Genomic DNA, 18,699 nt, shown 5'->3' with positions numbered 1-18,699 from the left:
GTATAGCTAGCATGACCAGTAAATAATATCCAAGTCTTCTCAGCTAGTGAGCTCTCATTACAAGTATTTGTAGACTCTTTTTTCACTTAAAAACTGTGACTAAAGTTTGTGGCTATAAGGTTTAGGTACTCAGGGAAAGCCAGAAAGTGTCTTCTGAAAGCCAGAAAGTGTGCGATGTATTTTATTTGAACTGCATTATTTTATTTGTCTTTTTAAATTATGAAACAAATGGGAAGTTTCTCATACAGTAATACTTACACTGGTTTCACTACCCATGCTTGTACTGTCTGTCTGGTCATATCTATCACATGGACAGTGTGTGCTTTTGATCTTAAAATTACCTGTTATACTTTGGATGATTAACTTATGACAGACTTACTTAACCTCAATTTTGAAATAGAATTTGAAAGTGTTATATTTTTTAATTGCCATCAAAGATTCACGTGGAGTCATGTGTATACCTGCTCTTAATTTTTTGTGTTCTTTTCAATAATAGAATCGAGTGGAAATAAATGATTTAGACCCCGAGGTTTTTAAGGAAATGATGAGATTCGTTTACACAGGAAAAGCACCAAATCTTGATAAAATGGCTGACAGCTTGTTGGCAGCTGCAGACAAAGTAAGTAATGGCATTTTTAAAGGACAAAATTAAAAAAAAAAAAAACAAATCCTCAAACTTGCCATTTATTGGAAGCTCTTATACATAAAAAACTAAAAGTAATTTTTGATATAACTTAATTTGTACTATTTATTATCTTCAAGAGTTTTATAAAATAACATAAAGTAGACTACTATAGAGATAAAATTGTCTAAAATATCAAGATGATAGAAAGGTATTAGGGGCCTGGAATTTTCCATGGGAGATTAAGCCATAAGCTTAATAATTTCTATGATAAATGCAACATATAGCTGTATGTAAAATGTTATTGGAACTAGGTACACTGCACAACGTTTGTGTATTTTCCTTAAGAACAATATGCTTGACATTATTCTCTTTATAGATTTATTTTACTATGATAGTATAGAAAGGAAAAAATTAATAATTTTGTTATATTCTATTGTAAATATGTTCTGTCTTTTTGAACACAGAGAAACTTCAAAAATATCAGAAAAGTTTTGGATCTTCTGAGTCTCAATCCTAAAACATTTATTATACATACCCTTGGTAGTTTTATATTCTAACTGTATAAAGACCATTTAATCCTCATGGCGGGGGGAAAGAGTAGATAAAGTTTAAATAAATAGTTCCCAAATACACTAAGGAAGTTCATTAAATAAAAACGACAGGCATCATTAAAGAAGTTGAGATTAAACCATCATGGTGTGTTCACCCTTTATAATGGCTAAAATTAAAGTCTCTATATAAGACTTGACAAAGATCTGGAAGAATTGGGATTTTCAGACACCGTTGATAGAAGCATGAATGGTGCAACCACTTTAGAAAATTAAAGTTTCTTTTGATGTCAAAAACTTGCCATGTATTCCATTGTGTTTACTTTGAGACTTTTAACCTCTCTACCACCCACTGTAAACGTATATCTATTCTGATTTAAGATTTATATGAGTATTTATAACTATTATAGTTAAGAACTAGCAATAAATATAATTGTACATCAACTGGTAAATACATGTATACATGTGTATACATATTTAACTGCAAAAATAGTGGTTATTAACATTTCCTCAGCTGTCTAAGGTTGTTTTTCAAGATTGAATATTGTTGAAGTAAATAGTCAGTAGTTAATACTAAGTTTGAAGTGTTAGAAAAGAAAATGAATTGTTATAGTAGGTATCTGGCACACACACATATGTGCATATATATACATTTGTATACACCCATGTAAGTATGTATAGAGGAGTGAGAAAAAGATGTTCATATTTAAGGACCTACTACTTCGCGGTAAAATGGGGATTGAACTATAATCAGTAATGTGCTTCAGCCTGAAAATAGTCACACTGAATAGTAGTGCTAGATAGTGAGTGCATACTGTGTAATTACATTTGTAAAAATAACTTCAGAAAAAACAAGATCATTAATCAATAGCATGACTCAGTAGCACAGAAACTGCTTGGAATTGAATGGGAAAGATAAATTTCAAAGGGTATATTCATTCTTTTGGATGATAAGTTTATGGTTCTATTAAATCATCAAGATAAAAATTTTAAATAGGTGCTATTTATTGTCTGTCATTAAATCTCAATAAACCTACTATTGCAGTTTATGCTAATAACTGCAAAAATTTGTAGTTACAGTATTTACTTAGCTTTCAGTTAAATCATTCTTCACGTTTGAACAGTGGCAAAAGAAAAACAGTATGCTATGTACTAAGAGTAAAGTAGTAGAAAGGAAAATGAATTGTTACAGGAAGTAACTGACGGCACATGTCAACAAGGGGGGAAGTGGGTTCTAGATAGTTACTACTTCTACAGTTAGGTATTTTCATACCTAGTAGCCGGGGAGCTGGGTAACTGTACTCTTTCCTGGTAGTGGAATGAATGTCTTTCTGTGGTGCAGCATCCTTCTTTAAGGATGGCTAAGGTTGGGCACCAAATTAGACACTTTTCACAATGGTGAATATTCACACCAGTGAAGATCTAATAAGTAGAGAATTTTTTAAAAGAACATTATGCCTCGGGACAGCATAGAGTAGAAAGAGATGAAATAAAAATACCCAGAAAGAGAAATTTGAAAATGATGTCATAAGAAAAGGAACTGTAACCATCTTAAAAATTCATTATGCAAAACGTACCAGACTGCTGTTATGCTTCCCCTACTTAAGGGCAGTTTCACTCGGATCTCTCTTTGTAATGTGCTCATTACTTTGTTTTCTTTTAGTAAATAAAATATAACTTAAATTGTCTCTCAGATGAATTCTTTGCTTTGAGAAGAATTGAGGTAATGTTTATCTAACAATATATTCTTTAGTATAACTTATTACTAAGATAGGTGTCTTGTGTAAATCGTACTTTAAAGTTTACTATATTTTGCACTTAAGACAGATGCTAAAGTAAATTAGTATTTCTCCTGTATGCATTCATTTACATTTTCTTCATAAGCTAAACCAAAATTTATTGATTTAAAATAGCATTAGCTCAAAACAAATTTTCATGTGCTTTATCTACTGTGTTACAAATATCACATATTTACACACTAAATAAGGGGGATAAATGTTTAATAATTGCGTTTTCTTTTGGGTAGTATGCACTGGAACGGCTGAAGGTCATGTGTGAAGAAGCTTTGTGTAGTAACCTCTCAGTAGAAAATGTTGCTGATACCCTTGTCCTTGCAGATTTGCACAGTGCAGAACAGTTGAAAGCCCAGGCAATAGATTTTATTAATAGGTAAGCTATACTTGAATTTCATTGGACATGACACATTGAACATGTTTTCACTGGGATTTTCTTAAACCCTGTCTGACTCTTCAATGCAGGTGCAGTGTTCTTCGACAACTTGGGTGTAAGGATGGGAACAACTGGAACAACAAGTAAGATGTGTATCCTTTTGCTCATGGACAATAAATGTGGCTTCCGATGAAGGCACCCGCCAGTTATTTTAAAAATAATAATTTTACTACTTACAGTAGATTCCTAGATGTTTGGCTTTTCATGCAAACTGAGATGGATACCTTTGTGTTGTTTGTTGGTTTGTTTTCTGTTATAGAGTTTCTTTGTGTAGCCTTCCTTGTCCTAGAACTAGCTCTGTAGACCAGCTTGACCTCAAACTCACAAAGATCCAACTGCCTCTGCCTCTATGTCTGGAGGTGTGGGTCACCACTGCCTGGAATGATGGATGCTCTTAATTTCTTGAACAGGTACACATGCACATCACACACATGGTATATAGCTGAGTACAGGCATTATAAAGGTTACTAGAAATCCGGCTTCTTGTTTTCAGAACATGTTAAGGAAGGCTAAATCCTCAAGACTTGCCTTGAAAATCTTTAAAATTTTTTATTGATTTTCATAATTTTTGTTGATTGAACCTGAAGTCTTGCACATGCTATACAAGGACTCTACCACAGAGCTACATAAATCTTAACCCTTTTTGAAATTTAAGTTTGAGTCAAGATCTTAATAGTTTTTTTTTTTTTTTTTTTTTTTTTTTTTTTTTTTTTTTTTTTTTTTTTTTTTAAGGATAGAGTCAGACTTGACTTTTCCTGCCCTAGCATCTCAAATAGTGAGGATTACATATCCATAGAACTTACAGGTTTGTTTGTTTGCTTGCTTTTGACTTAAAAGTCTTGCTATGTATTCTGACCCATCATCAAATTCAGAGACTTCCTGCATTACCTCAAGAGCTAACTTACTACTACTTAGATCAGCCCAATACTTTGCCTTATATTAATACGCTGCCTAATACTGTAAATTGGTAGCATGTTGATTGCTAAGAGGTTGGTTGGATGCTAAGTCCTGCTGATCTTTGTTATATACAAAGTATTAGAAATGAAAAATTTTCTACTTTTCCCCATCTTATTGTTGAGTATTCTTATAATTATTTGCAATAACAAAAAGAGATTATAAATTAGAGATTTTCATAAATTATTGATTAGTTTTACTTATAACCCCTTAAATTCTGCTTTTGAAAAGTTTTCAAAAGTTGATATACAAAATTACACACCACCATTGCCTATCTATTGCAAAACACATTATTGAGGACGTGGGATAGTCAACAAAATTTAAAAGGGGGATAGTATTAAAGACGATAGTATATGTAACTGTTTTCAGTTGCACTTATTTGTCAGTTTCATATTAGTTTGTAAATTCTGTTTTCTGAAAGTAAAGCTTTTTACTGCTTTGAAATCTGTAATAGTCCTCTTCTCTGACCAGTGAGTCTAACATTGTACATGAGTAGCAGTGGCTCTTTTTGGTCCTTTTTACTTAGCTTTAGTTTTAGTTTTTCAAGATTTTTCTTTAGTTGTAAAAAAATACATCATACCTTCTATCAAAATATTAGGTAACTTTATACACTTTTGTTGTTATATGTACAGAGTTTCAATATATACTTACTGAATCACATATTTATTGAATGTAATACTTATTAAATGAAAAAATTCAAGTAAATTAGTAAGTACCAATGTGATTCTAAATAACTAGTTAAAATTTTAAACATAATGGTGGAACAGAAACATTTTGTGGATATCAGCTAGTACTAAATTCAATATACTTAACTTTCAATGTATTTCAAGCACTGTTCTAATGTACTGCATATAAAATGACATTTTAAAAATGTCTTTACTCTTAAGAGTTGATCTAATAAAGATAAATTCATGCATACACCCTTTAAAGTGATCCATAGAAGAGGATATATACAGGTTCTTGGCTAAGCCCTGGGATTTAGTAATGGCTTCACAGCCTGGGCTGAACTGCATTTTAAACCATGAGTAAGAGGTAGCAGAAGGAGTGAGTGAGAAGGACAGATGAGACAAGGCAGACAGGGGGGATTCATGAAACAAAGCAGAGCATGTGCATGGTGCAGGGTTCTTCTACTGATTTCCTGGACAACTGCTGCTTAGCACAGAAGATAGAGTGGCAAGCAAAACAGATATTTCCCCTCTATACAGGTAGTTTATGGTATATTGCAGATTGATTGAGCAAGTATTTGAAAGTATGGAATCTAGTTTTATTTATATTACAGAAAACCAGAGTAAAGAATGTGTGAAGTAAGTTGATAGTGGGAAATAGCTAGAGAAAGTAAGCAAAGGACAGATCCCTCAAACCACATAACATTAGGACTTTCGGCAGTAGTGTCAAGAATAATGAATCTCTAGGAACAGTTAATGCCTTTCAAAGGACACAATAAAGCTTTCACTCTTAGCATTGTTGATTCCTTTCTTAACATTTAGCAAGTTGATGAATAGGTACAGAAAGGTTGGAGAAATATTGGTATTTGAAAGACAAGATTAAATTTATGTAAATGGAAGGTATAGAGGAGAGAAGGAAGGGAAAGAAACTAATGTGTTGTTACCTTTTCAGTTATTCTGATTGCTCCTTGAGAACAGGTTGCACATATAGGACACAAATAAAAAGCTAAAGGAGAAAGTGGAGTGTAAACGTAGGAGTGCAAAGCTATAAAGAAGATTGAACCACATTTCTCACTTTTAAAACTTAAACGCAAGGAAAGAAAAGTGGAATAAAACATAATAGAGTCATATTTCTGTTAAAGCATTATGGGAGCTGCAATAAGAGTAACAGTATAGGAGATTAAACACAAATCAGGAAAGTGTGATAAGCCATTTGTGAGATTATGAAGATTAATTTATGGATGCTTGATGACATTTAGAATTAAAATGGGACTTTGATGTTTAATCATAGGACTGATTCTAGGATGGCTCTTGGATGTTTAACTTGAATCACTGGACAACAGTGAAAGCTACAGCCAAAATTAAGGACAAAAAACTTGAGACTTAAGGAGAAAGGTGATGAGTTGTCATGTGACAGTGCTGAATTCGTGATACTTAAGGCTACAAGCATTTCACTACAGGGAAGCACTGAGGTTTGACTTATCAGCAGTGATTATTAGAAATGTGATAAGTGGCTGAGATCTAATCCACAGTGTGGTCAAAGGAGAAGAGTTAGGTGAAAGGTTGAAACTCTGGAGAAAACCTGTAGGAGGTATGCATGAGAAGGGAAAAGAGATGCTCAGGTCCTGGGAAAGAAATGGCTCGCGTCAGTATAGAGCTGTGGTGGCGATAACAGGTCTTAATGTTTAAACTTGCAGAACAGACCTGTTTAGGTTTGCCAGAAAATGCTAATAAGATAAAGATAATGTTTTTAAGCACACCGGTGAGTGTATGGATAGAGGTATGATGTCTAAAATTTCAAAGTGTTCAAATTAAATAAACAAAACCAAAAAGTGAGAACTCAGCAAAGCATTTGTAAAGTGTCTTTTCAGTAAACTTCATTTAATTTTGTTTTTCAGCCAAGGAACTGACATAATGGAAACATCAGGGTGGAAGTCCATGATTCAGTCTCATCCTCATTTAGTAGCAGAAGCCTTCCGAGCATTAGCATCTGCACAGTGTCCACAGTTTGGTATTTCACGCAAAAGATTAAAGCAGTCTTGAGTCTTCCATGGACAGTAGGAAATTTATTTGCCTTTATTCCCCCAGGTCCCGAAGGATTCCAATACAAACCATAAGCAACAATTATTTCTGTCTCTTGTCTGCAGAGCAGAAGCTGGAAAGGCATATTACTTGCTTTCACATGGATAATTTATGGTTTATACTTCAGCTTTAAATCTGACTGATTAATTCACTTCAAGGCCTTAAATTGTCTTCAGTGACTTTTCTTGTTCATATAATAGTTTTAATTTTTTTTTATTGTGCCTTGTCAGTTTGCCAAGGCTATGCAGGATTGCACTAGCTCTACAATGCAGTAACATTGATAACTGATGATACTGAGTTTCAAAGGATCTTCCATTATTTTAGAAACAAAAGAATTTTATAGGCTTTGTTCTGTATGATCTCCAAGTATAAAACTAGGTTCTATTGGATTTGGAGATTGCAGAGGCACATCCAGTCTCAGTTGTATAGGCACTAAAGAGCATGTTACCATCCAGGTAAGTGATGGCCATACACTGCTCTGATTTAAATTATTTTTCATTTCAAGGGGCAGATACGCAATGAGTTGACCTAAAATTTTAGTAATATTTGTAATGTTTGTATATTAATTGCTCAAGAAACTGGGTTTATGCATATTTGAAAAGATTGAAAAATAATATGAAGATTTCAATAAAAAGAAAGCATGGTTTTTGTTAATGTTCTAAATTTATAAAGACTTACATTTGAAAGAAAAATTCAATAGATGTTAAAGTCAGGATGACCAAGTATATGTAATTAGTGGGCCAATTAAGAAAGATATATGTGCACTTTTAATGTGGAAATTTCTATGATAAATGGTACATATATATTTTCCTTTTGTGTGGATTAATAAGATTTTAGTTATGTTTTAACATTTAAAAGAACTTTTTATGACACATGGAGCCAACTTGGATATTGATGATAATAGATAAAATTATGCTTGATATTAGATACTTTGAATGGGATTTCAAATATTTATCATTGAGTTTATTACAGTTTTATTACATTTGGGGAAGGAACCTAACAATAAATGGGTCCTGTACAGTCTGCTTCTTTTCAAAGCAATTAACAGATAATATTTGCCTGTGCAAAATGTGTGGGAAAGCAGAGAATGTTCTGAGAGTGCGTGTAGTCACACTAGGAAATTTTTCTCCTTGGTGGCTTAGTTACTAGCATGGTAGATTATTGAAATTTTGCATAATATGAATGGGATAAATGTTACCAACTATTTTTAGTGAGCCAGGTTTTTTTTTATTATTATTAAAGTTTAGCTTTAAACATGCAAATGTTTTGTGTTTAATAGTTGTGAGATCTGTTGTGATGCATTATTCTAGAGAAACAGGAGTGGTCAGTATCAGATCATATTTTATTGAAGCACTGATGATGTGCTCTAAATAAAGACGGAGCATGTTACTGGATAAACAGGTGTATGTGCCTGTATTTTGCATATATACCCTTATTCCCTGCATTAAAATTTGTGTAATTTATTATAAAATTCAGGAAAAAGTAAGCATATTGTTTTAAAATAGCCTTTGTAACTATAGCTTTTTAGCTCTTAACTGAAACAATCTTAAAATACACTGAGAAAATACTGTCAAATAAGCATTAGTTATCAAGAGAAAATGAGCAAAGTTTGTATTTTTAGATAGTTTAGTTTTGATTCTTTGTTGTGTTAAAATGTTAAAAATTATTTGGGATAGAAGAAAAATTTTCAACTGACAGAGGGTTTCACCCTATATAAGAGAATCATGATGAGCAAAAGTTTATTCCCTTAATTTTATCATAATACAAACCCTGTTAGATTAACAGTGTCACTTTTTAAACACACACAGAAACACACTTTTAATATAAGATATTTTCATGGTCTACCAAAAAGCAAACATTCTACTCAGTGGGTGGAATACATTGTCACATGCTGTAAAAACACTGAAGTGTATGTACGACACATTCTTAATTCATTCGCTGGTTTGGTCTACATTTCTAACCACGGTGAAAACAGCAGTAATGCCATATAATAAACATTATAAATGTGTAATGATAATGTTCGCAGTTTTTTATACAGATTTTTGGTTTTAGTTTGCTAACATATTTTCTACCAAAAATGTCCACCTGTGTGCTCTGTAAATATCAGTGTTTCCTGAAATGCCCACTGTTTGGATGGTACAATACCAGCCTTTACACTCACAGAATCATACACACTTTTCTGTTTTTTTTTTTATGTATATTTTAGTAGTTTTGGTTCTTGAGTGTGTGATAAAAGACTGTTTATTTTCTTCTTGGAGTGACCTAATTGCATTTTCACTCATTTTTAAACTATATACAATTTGATCAATATAGGTATGATTTCTGCTTAATGCAGTCTTTTTTTTTAATTACCATTTTGCTCTTATTACCTTTTAGTCACCTAAACATGGCTTTTCTCGGAACACAATGAGTGGTTTTAAATATTACAATTTAAAAACGTATCTATTGGAAAACTGTTCTATAGAGTACGATTTAGAAAATTGTATTTGTGCCTTTTTCGTTGTTTTGCTTTTAATGTGTTTTGATATTTGGAGCACAAATATGAAGGTGCCATAAGATGGCTTGCTAATGTTACCTCCTTAAATACTTTCTATGTTACTTTCTTCAAATAATATTTGGAGAACCTTGAATGAAATGTGGTCCTTTGTGTGAGATATGTATGTGTTTATATTTTCTTTGGCTATGTGTAATATGCTTAAGAGTGAATTTATGAAAATAGAACTTAGTTAAAGATGCTGAAAGTTCAGATTAATTGAAGTATCTCATTTAAGTGTGATTTATTTGAAAAGACAGTGGATTGCTAGAAGTGTAATCCTCAAAAATGTGACCAGCATTCTGCATTATAACATAGGAAAACAGTGCTGTTTTAGGATATATAGGATAATTAAATTTTAAAAATAATTACTTTAAATATTTTTAAAGTTTCATGAACATTATTGTTTTATTTTTAACTTGATCTAATTGAGAGTTTAAATTTTCAGAAATATTAATTTGCTCAATTAAAACTTTATACATGAATTTTAAGCAGAAGTTTTTATATGAAATTGTAGATAAGGGCTTCACATATGGCTCAGCGATAGAGTGCTTATGAATACTTGAGATCTGTAGGTTGAATCCATAGCAACACCAACACACAAAAAGATGGGATCATAGATACTATTCATTGTTAGAAAAATGCAACAATGTCTTGGGTAAGTTTTATGAAAATCTCAGCAGTTTTACTACAAGTTACGTGTTCATGAAGAAGTGAAACAATCTGTCTTAGACATGCCTTGTCTTTGATGGTTACAATGGAAATACTTGTGTTCTTGAGACATCTGGGTGGGTGAGTGAGTGGGTTTCAGTGTTCTCAGAAAATAAATACAGCACTTTCAGCACACATGAGAGTATTTTACAAGCCTTTTTATATAGAGATTGTGAGCTCCAACTTAAGTGTTCATGGAATGATGTAAATTTGGCTATTTCTAGCTGAAAAAATAAATACTGAGTGCCTCCAATGCAAAACTTCCTTACTCGTAATGAAATCACGCTGTATCTTCTGTTGTTGTATTTAAATTTATGTCTGAGAAGAAATACTTATTTTTAAATATTTTCCTGTTAGTAAAGCTTATTGTATACTATAATCTAACTAGTTAATTTAGCATTGCTTACAGATTAATTGACTTCATTTTTGAAAATAAAGTTCTGCTAAATTATTTACTTGTTAGTTGGCAAGGAAGTTGACTTTTAAGACCCAGACTTTTAACATTTAATTTTCTGAACTTTATTTAATCCATTTGTTGTTTTATGATGAGATACACACTATTTGTATTATTGTTGGAAATAGATTTTGTGTTTCAGCACATTGAGTTAAAATAAAATTGTTATTACTTATTCAGAATTAATTTCCTTTCTTGGGTTTATCTGAGTCTTCTCTAAAATATCTGTGTTAGTGTGCTGCTTTAACATGAAAATTAAAATTTCAAATGCTATGTACCTTCTACATAGGGAAGCTTATAGTTCTGACAGTTTAAAATGTTACTATTAAAATGCAGACACAATAAGGATATTCCTAAACAAGCTTACTTAAAATAACAAAGTGCTTAGTAGTTGTAGCCTTGATGTCAGGTAGGATACCATGAGAAACCTTCTATGTACCCAACACATGCCCTAAATTTTTACTAGGATTGTAAAATAAAGTATTTTCCATGTAAGTGTAATGAAATGATATAGAAAAGTTGTAATCAGACCCAAAAATATTTAAAAAGAACTTTTCAGTCTTACACTACAGCATTTATCCTGATTGAGCATGTTCAGATGAATAGTCTGTCCTCTTCTACCTCAGAGGACTTCTAAAGGACCAAGAATAGTATTTGTTTTTTTCATACTTTAATTTTTGAGATTATATTATTATAACATATATCCCTTGTATTTCATCACTCAAAGTCCTCCATCCTGTTTTTCAGATTCATAACTTTTTGCATTAATTGTTGTTGCATATGTGTGTGCAAGAATGTAAGTGGGTGGTTTTGAAAATACATAAATACGGTTAGTATGATGTTACTTTTTTCTGTTTTCAGGACTGACCATTTTTCCTGCTGTCAGCATTGCTTTAGTTCTAGTAGATTTTTTTTTTTATGTTTGGGTTCAGGCCTTCTGCACTCCACCCCTACCCTCACCCATTCTTAGCTACATTAACATGTCTATTGTTCTTGTTCAGCTCTGACCTAAGCAGTCTTAGTGAGACTTGGACTTCTAACATTCCTAAGAGCCTTAGAGCAAACTCTCTGGTTCTCTGGCTCTTAAAATCTTTCCATCTCCTACCTCTTCAACAGTAATTCTTGAGTCTGAGGAGCTGTTGTAGATGTATCTCTTGGGACTAGCCTTTACACTTCTGCATTTTGATTGGCTGTAGTTACAGTCTGTAAGTATATTTCAAAGAGAACTTTAATTGACCATGGGTGAAGATTATGCTTATATGTGGGTCTAAGGACTAATGTTTAGAGAGTAGGTGGTATCCTGGTTTTGTAAAATGATGGCTATAGGTTCTCCTCCAGATCCATGTAACAATCCTTGAGTGGTTGTCCAGGTTTCCAATATCAGGCATTAGTTTCCTCTTGTTGAGTCGGTCTTAAGTCCAAGAGCTGTTCATTACTGGCCAGTTATATGTGCCAGTACTCCACTTTTAGGGTTATACCATGCCAATTATCATTGTGGTTCATTGGCATTATAGCAACTGCTCACTGCTTCTGTAAGAGTTAGGACAAAAATAAAAGCCTCCCCCCATTGTGGGGACTTTCCAAGCCACATAGACATGCCAGGTGTGAGGCAAGATAAGGAACGAGGCTCAACAGAAAACTGTTCCTAGAAAAACCACAAATACCACAAGAATAGGCGGGACAGAGCTATATGTCCAAAATGATCACCCCATACTGTTCCACCAATGCCTGAAAGGGTGATTAGACACTCCAACTTAGAATCCAGTCCTAACCAAAAGCTGTATAAATGATAAGTGTTTTGTAAGCTCTGGGTCACTCTGGCCTGTATGTAGAGTGACCCAAAAGCACTTTGGATCAATAAACCTCTTGTAGTTTGCAGCGATACTGGCCTCTACCATTTTTCTGAGTGAGGGTCTTCCGTAGGACTCTAACATTTCTTTCCTTCAAAGCTTGTGTGGTTTGTTGTTGTTGTTGTTGTTGTTTTTCTAATAGCATGAAAAGCTAGTCCTCAGGGAGGAGACATTCATTCAAGTCAGTTCCAGCTCAGAGTCCTCTGGGCCCTGTGTCTGAAATAAATGGGTTTTGAGCTATAGAGACATACTTTCTAAATCTGGAGGACAACCAAGGACTATAGGAATGAATAGGCTATAACAATGTATATGAAAAGGCAACATAGACCCCATTTGTCTCCATTTAAGGATCCGGCCTGATTTCCAAAAGGCTGTAAAGTACCAGCTTCAGGAATAGTCATAAGTCCCGGAAACTGAGTCATGAGACACCAGCTCTAGAAATAAGACAAAAAAGTATATCACCTGAATAAGACAATAAAGTATATAGCCTGAAGCCAGGTGCTGCAGTCTCTGTTGTCTAGCACCTCATAGTAAAACAGAAGGGGATTAAGTAGCCTTTGTTCTATCTAGGCTAAAACTCTGACTGCTAGTTAAAGTTTCAGGAAGAGACATGCTGAAAAGTGATTTTAGCCTTTATTTCTAAGCTCTAAAAAGTTGACCACAAGTTTACACATAAATTTAAACCACAAATTGAATAAGTTTACATCATAGAATGTTTTCATACATATCCATTAAGAGTAATTATCTGGCTAAACATTCATCATTTGTCACTAACTCTACAGGTTCATGTAGAGTTAAAAACTGTAGCTAAGTTATCCTTGAAGTTTTGTATAGATAAACCCAGTCAATATTTTATCTTCTGTCCTTGCACCTATAGTAGTTCCCTTTCTATGACCTTTGATTAATGGCTTTACAACCTCTTAGAGTGACCTCTAAGTTGTAGATGTCTGCTTGTTGTCTCAATTAACTCATGACACTTGATGAGTGGCCAAGTTCTCATTGCAGTCTTGACATTAGAGGAGAATGAATAGCAGTCCTATTACTAAAGAGGTCCCAGTGTCTTTGTCTGGGTTGCCATTTTGAAACAGTGGTGACCCCTGCATCCTGGTTGTTTCTGCAGAATAAATACTCTTTGTTCTTGCATGCTATCTGGGTATTTCTGCAGTGATTGTTGAACCTTAACATATAAATTACAATGACATTAGTAGTTCTCAACCTGTGGATCACAACCCTTTTGGGAGTCAAATGACCCTTTCACCATGGCCATCAAAGACATTCAGAAAATAGAGATACTTACATTATGATTCATAAGAGTACCAAAATTACAGTTATGAAGTAGCAATGAAAACAGATGGTTGGGGTTACCAGAACATGAGGAACTATATTGCAGTGTTTGGGGAGTCTCTTTGAAAACACATGAACACCAGAAAAGAGCACTTCTCATAGTTGGTGTTAAGGTTTTTGTTGTAGGATTTTTGGCTCCTAGCGAATTAGTCCAGATGGGAAATTTTCACTTGAAATGTTAATGTATGTTCATACACTGGTAACATTTATTTTTAGGTAGATAGTTAATATGTAATAGATATTCTCTGCAGATGAAGTGAGCCAATTCAAGCCAAATTAAAATATGTAAAGGCAAGTTTATTGGGAAGCTACTCTTGGACAGGTTCATTGGTCTCAAAGGAATGTGGCCAGGGAAGTTGCCATGGGGAGGAAGATAGAGTAGAGGGAGGAAAGAAAAAGAAAGAGCATTCACACAGACATGGGGAGAGAATATGCAGAGAGAAAAGGAGAGACGGACAGATAGGCAGGAGCCAGTATGTCTGCTATGTAGATTGAAGAACCTCTCTGGTGGATAGGAAGCCTGGCTCCTGATCTGGAAAGTTCAGGATAGAGGGCAGGGTCTTCTCTGCCATGACCCATGGGTCTAGCCTTGACTGGAACAGGTAGGAGCTGAGGGATCCTGGGAGAACCTGGAGGCCAGGTTCTCTTTGGTGTGTAAAATATGCACATCTGGTCTTTGTCCCTGGTCTGAATCCCAACATCCCAGCATTTTGTTGATAATAAATGAATAAGGGGATACATAATCATCTATGACTACTTCCAGCTGACATTGGGGTGTCATTATGAAAGCAGGGCAAAAAGCTGTATTGGCCAAATCCAGGAACAGCAAGCTATTTTACTTGCTGTCGGGGATTATAAGACCATCTGGAGCTAGCCACTTTAGGAGCTGTCCTAGATACAGATTTTGGAGGAAAATCGGGACCTAGTAAGATACTGGAATGGTATGTGTGTGTGTGTGTGTGTATGTATGTATGTATGTATGTATGTATGTATGTATGTATGTATGTATTATATGGAAGAAAAAGTTTAGGTATTTAGGGAGAAAAACATTTTTCTTAGGTGTAGATTTAGAACTTTTAGGCCTATGATTTTGGAAGGTTGGGGCAGAGTAAGTCAGAAGTAGGGAATAGGGAGGAAGGTCCTTTATGAATATGCAGTTGGGCAAGTAAACAGGCTATTGATTGACTGTACTTCTCTGGCATCCATTTGATCTGTGAGGGTTGGATTTGAATGCATTTCCTAAAGCTTACAAGGATTTTTTTTTAATTTAGAAAAAGATAAATTTTAAATGTGTTAGTATTACCAGTGTTTGAAATCTGTGCTGAAATCCACATTTTAGAAAAAGCAACAGAATCATGTCTTTATATCATAGTAGAGGCTTGGGTAAGAGTTTAAAAAAAAAAAAGCTGAACTTTCAAAATTTTTTTAAAGATTTATTTATGTATTATATGTAAGTACACTGTAGCTGTCTTCAGAGACTCAAGAAGAGGGCATCAGATCTCATTACGGATGGTTGTGAGCCACCATGTGGTTGCTGGGATTTGAACTCGAGACCTTCAGAAGAGCAGTCAGTGCTCTTAACAGCTGAGCCATCTCTCCAGCCCATGAACTTTCAAATTTTAATAAAACAGTAGCATAGTGAGGGGAAAGAAATCTGAAACCTTTATCATTCTTTTTATATACCTTATATCTCATTGTTATCACCATTTAAGCTTCATGACTTCATAACTTGTATTTAGGAACCATTTCTGGTTTTTTTTGTTTTTCAAATTTTATTAATCTGTTATTTTAGTTATTCACTTTACTTGCCACTTACTGGCTGTTCCCTTTCTTACCTTCCCACAATGCTGCCCCCATTCTCCCTCCTCTTCTCCTCAGAGTTGGTTACCCCTCTCTTCCCCATATCTCCTTCCACCCTGACATGTTAAGTCTGTGAGGCATTCACTCCCAGTGTGGCCAGACAAGGCAGACCACGTAGAAGAACATATCCCACATACAGGCAGCAGTTTGGGGGATAGCCCCTTGTAGTGGCTGTTCCTGGTTGTCATCTTGATTATATCTGGAATGAACTGCAATCCAGAATTGGAAGGCTCACCTGTGATCCTAATCTGGAGACTGAGAGATACAAGTTTCTGACCTAAATCTTGACATGGGGATCTTGAGGCATAGGGATGATGAATTCCAGATTAAGACAGGGAGAGCTTTGAGTTCAAGGTCATTTTATAGACTAAGTCATCAACAAATTCCCTTACTTTATAGAGACTACCCATATGTTCTGTGACTCTAGAGAGTCCTGACTAATACAGAAGTTGGTCCTGGGTTTGGTTCTAGAAGAGCAGAAGTATAGGGATGAATCTTTTAAAAATCTGGAGTTGATTTGATGATTCACCAGCACCTTCAAATACTGAAACTTCTCCAGATTCTCTCCCTCCTGGGAGCTCGGAAAATATTGAAGACCCATAGTTAAAACTATATTTCAAGCTTAAAGCAGCTAATGCTTTTGATTATCTTGAAGCATTTTGTGTACAAAACTTTCTACTTCTAAAGTAAGGACATTGGGGAAAAAATTGGAAAATGATTTTGCTGGCTGGTTGCTCTTAGCATCTTGGGGGCAAAGCAATGAAGGAAAAGGATCTAAAAGTTGCTAAGTGTGTCCTTGAAGAGAATCTTCTTTCTAGCAGCCATAGAGCTCAAGTTGCAGAAAATCAAACTGAAGTCCTCATTGTAAGGTTGTCTGAATTACAGCAAAAATTCAAGTCTCAGCCTCAGAGGGTATCAGCAGTTAATGTAAGGGAATTCATTAATTGGCAAAGAATGGAATCTTATAACTTGGAATGGGGATGTGTGAGAGGACCTTGTTAAAGCTGAGAAGTTTGAATCTTCAGATTCTCAAGGGTTTCCCCCACCTAAGGAAGTAGTACCCTCAGCTCCACCCCCTGAAATAATGTCTTCTCCACATGAGGAAATTAGTACCTCAGAGTCTGATAAACCAGCAGTTATTTTTGCTGAAGAAAAATGCCAGACAAGACAATACTGATGTTTCTCAAGACCCACCAATAGTTTCTTCTATAACCAGACTCAAAGCAAAATACGCCCCTAGAGGGGAGGTAGGAAGTGTAGTCCATGAGGAAGTGCGCTACTCTAAGGAGCTCAATGAATTTACTAATTAATTCAAGCAGAAGCCTGGGGAATATGTGTGGGAATGGATTTTAAGGGTGTGGGATAATGGTGGAAGGAACATAAAACTAGAGCAGGCTGAGTTTATTGACATGGGCCTTCTTTTTTTTTTTTTTTTTTTTTTTGACATGGGCCTTCTGAGTGGAGATTCTAGGTTCAATATGGAAGCTCACACACTTAAAAATGTTAGAAAAGTTGACTGAAGTGTTTATCAAAAGATGGCCTACTGAAAAGGAGTTGGAGATGCCTGATATTCCTTGGCTTAGTATTGACAAAGGGATCTTAAGGCTTAGGGAAATTGTAATGCTAGAGTGTATACTTTGTGTAAAACCTAAACCTCCATAATGGGAAGGCCCAGAAGATATGCCCTCCACCAATCCTATAAGATGCAAACTGGTGAGAGGGGCACCAGCACATTTGAAGTGTTTTGTTCTTGCCTTTTTCCTTGTGTCAGACTTTCCTTGGTTGGAGATGCTTCTGCTCAATTAGATGAATTAAATTCAATGGGTTTACTTGGGCCCCAAGGTATCAAGGGTCAGGTTGTAGCATTGAATCTAAAGGTGATTGTAGTTATTATAATGGATAGCATAGACAAAACAATGTTTATAATGACATATTCCTTAATGGTCAGCGCAAGAGAGATAAAATTTACAGTAGCATGACTTATTTGGATCTTTTCTACTGGCTTAATCATGATGTTTCCAGGCATGAAATAGATAGGAAGCCTACTGCATATCTGTTTGATCTGTGTAAGCAGAAAAATTCTCAAATGAAAGAAAGGCTACATTGGTTCGTAGCAAAAGGCAATCTTGGCCAGTGAATCTATTTCTAGACTTGAGCAAGTTTGCAGATACAGAACCCCTTGGATGAAGGGATGGCCAGGTTCCCTTGAGAAAAGGATCTTGATAAGAGGACTAAAAGTTTCAGTTAGTCTTTCTTCAGTTCTTCCCCAGAGGGACATGTGGCCTTTTACAAGGGTAACTGTATACTGGGGGAAAGGAAATGATCAGATGTTCCAGGGTTTATTGGATACTGGTTCCGAATTGATGCTGGTCCCAGGAGATCCCAAGAAACATTGTGGTCCTCTAGTTAGAGTAGGGGCATATGAAGAATAGGTAATTAATGGAATTTTGACTGATGTCCAACTCAGTTTAAGTCCAGCTTGTGTATGCTCTTTGATTGATGGTTCAGTCTCTGAGAGCCCTAAGGGTCTAGGTTAGTTGACTGTTATTCTTCTTGTGGATTTCTTATACCTTTGGGTGGCATAATCCTCCTATATCTCAAAGCTCCATTCACTGGCTGTGGTGCTTGCATCTGTCAGAGTTAGCTGGTGGATTAAGCCTCTCATAATACAAATAGCAGAGTATCAGCAATAGTGTTAGGGGGTTGGTGCTTGCCCACAGAATGGATTTAAGTTGGACCATTCATTGGTTGGCCTCAGTCCTTCTTCCTCATCATACATTTCTTGTAGACAGGATAAATATTGGATCAAAAGAATTGTGGTTAGTTTGGTATTTGTATTGTTTC

General features: G+C 35.0%; 1 protein-coding gene across 7 annotated transcripts in view; it reads left to right on the top strand.

Moving 5' to 3' along the window:
• Positions 1 to 10,965, top strand: part of Spopl (speckle type BTB/POZ protein like) — a 67,913-nt gene extending 56,948 nt beyond the window's left edge. For all 7 annotated transcript variants that reach the window (XM_052181753.1, XM_052181755.1, XM_052181751.1 and 4 more), the window contains 4 exons: positions 497 to 619; positions 3,200 to 3,342; positions 3,432 to 3,485; positions 6,920 to 10,965. In XM_052181753.1, the coding sequence (XP_052037713.1) occupies positions 497 to 619; positions 3,200 to 3,342; positions 3,432 to 3,485; positions 6,920 to 7,064 (465 nt within the window). In that variant the 3' untranslated portion in view covers positions 7,065 to 10,965. The remainder of the gene's footprint in view (positions 1 to 496; positions 620 to 3,199; positions 3,343 to 3,431; positions 3,486 to 6,919) is intronic.
• Positions 10,966 to 18,699: the final 7,734 nt, after the last annotated feature.

This window comes from Apodemus sylvaticus, chromosome 5 (genome assembly GCF_947179515.1).
Source record: "Apodemus sylvaticus chromosome 5, mApoSyl1.1, whole genome shotgun sequence".
Lineage (NCBI taxonomy): Eukaryota > Metazoa > Chordata > Mammalia > Rodentia > Muridae > Apodemus > Apodemus sylvaticus.
This window is presented reverse-complemented; position numbering and strand designations above follow the sequence as displayed.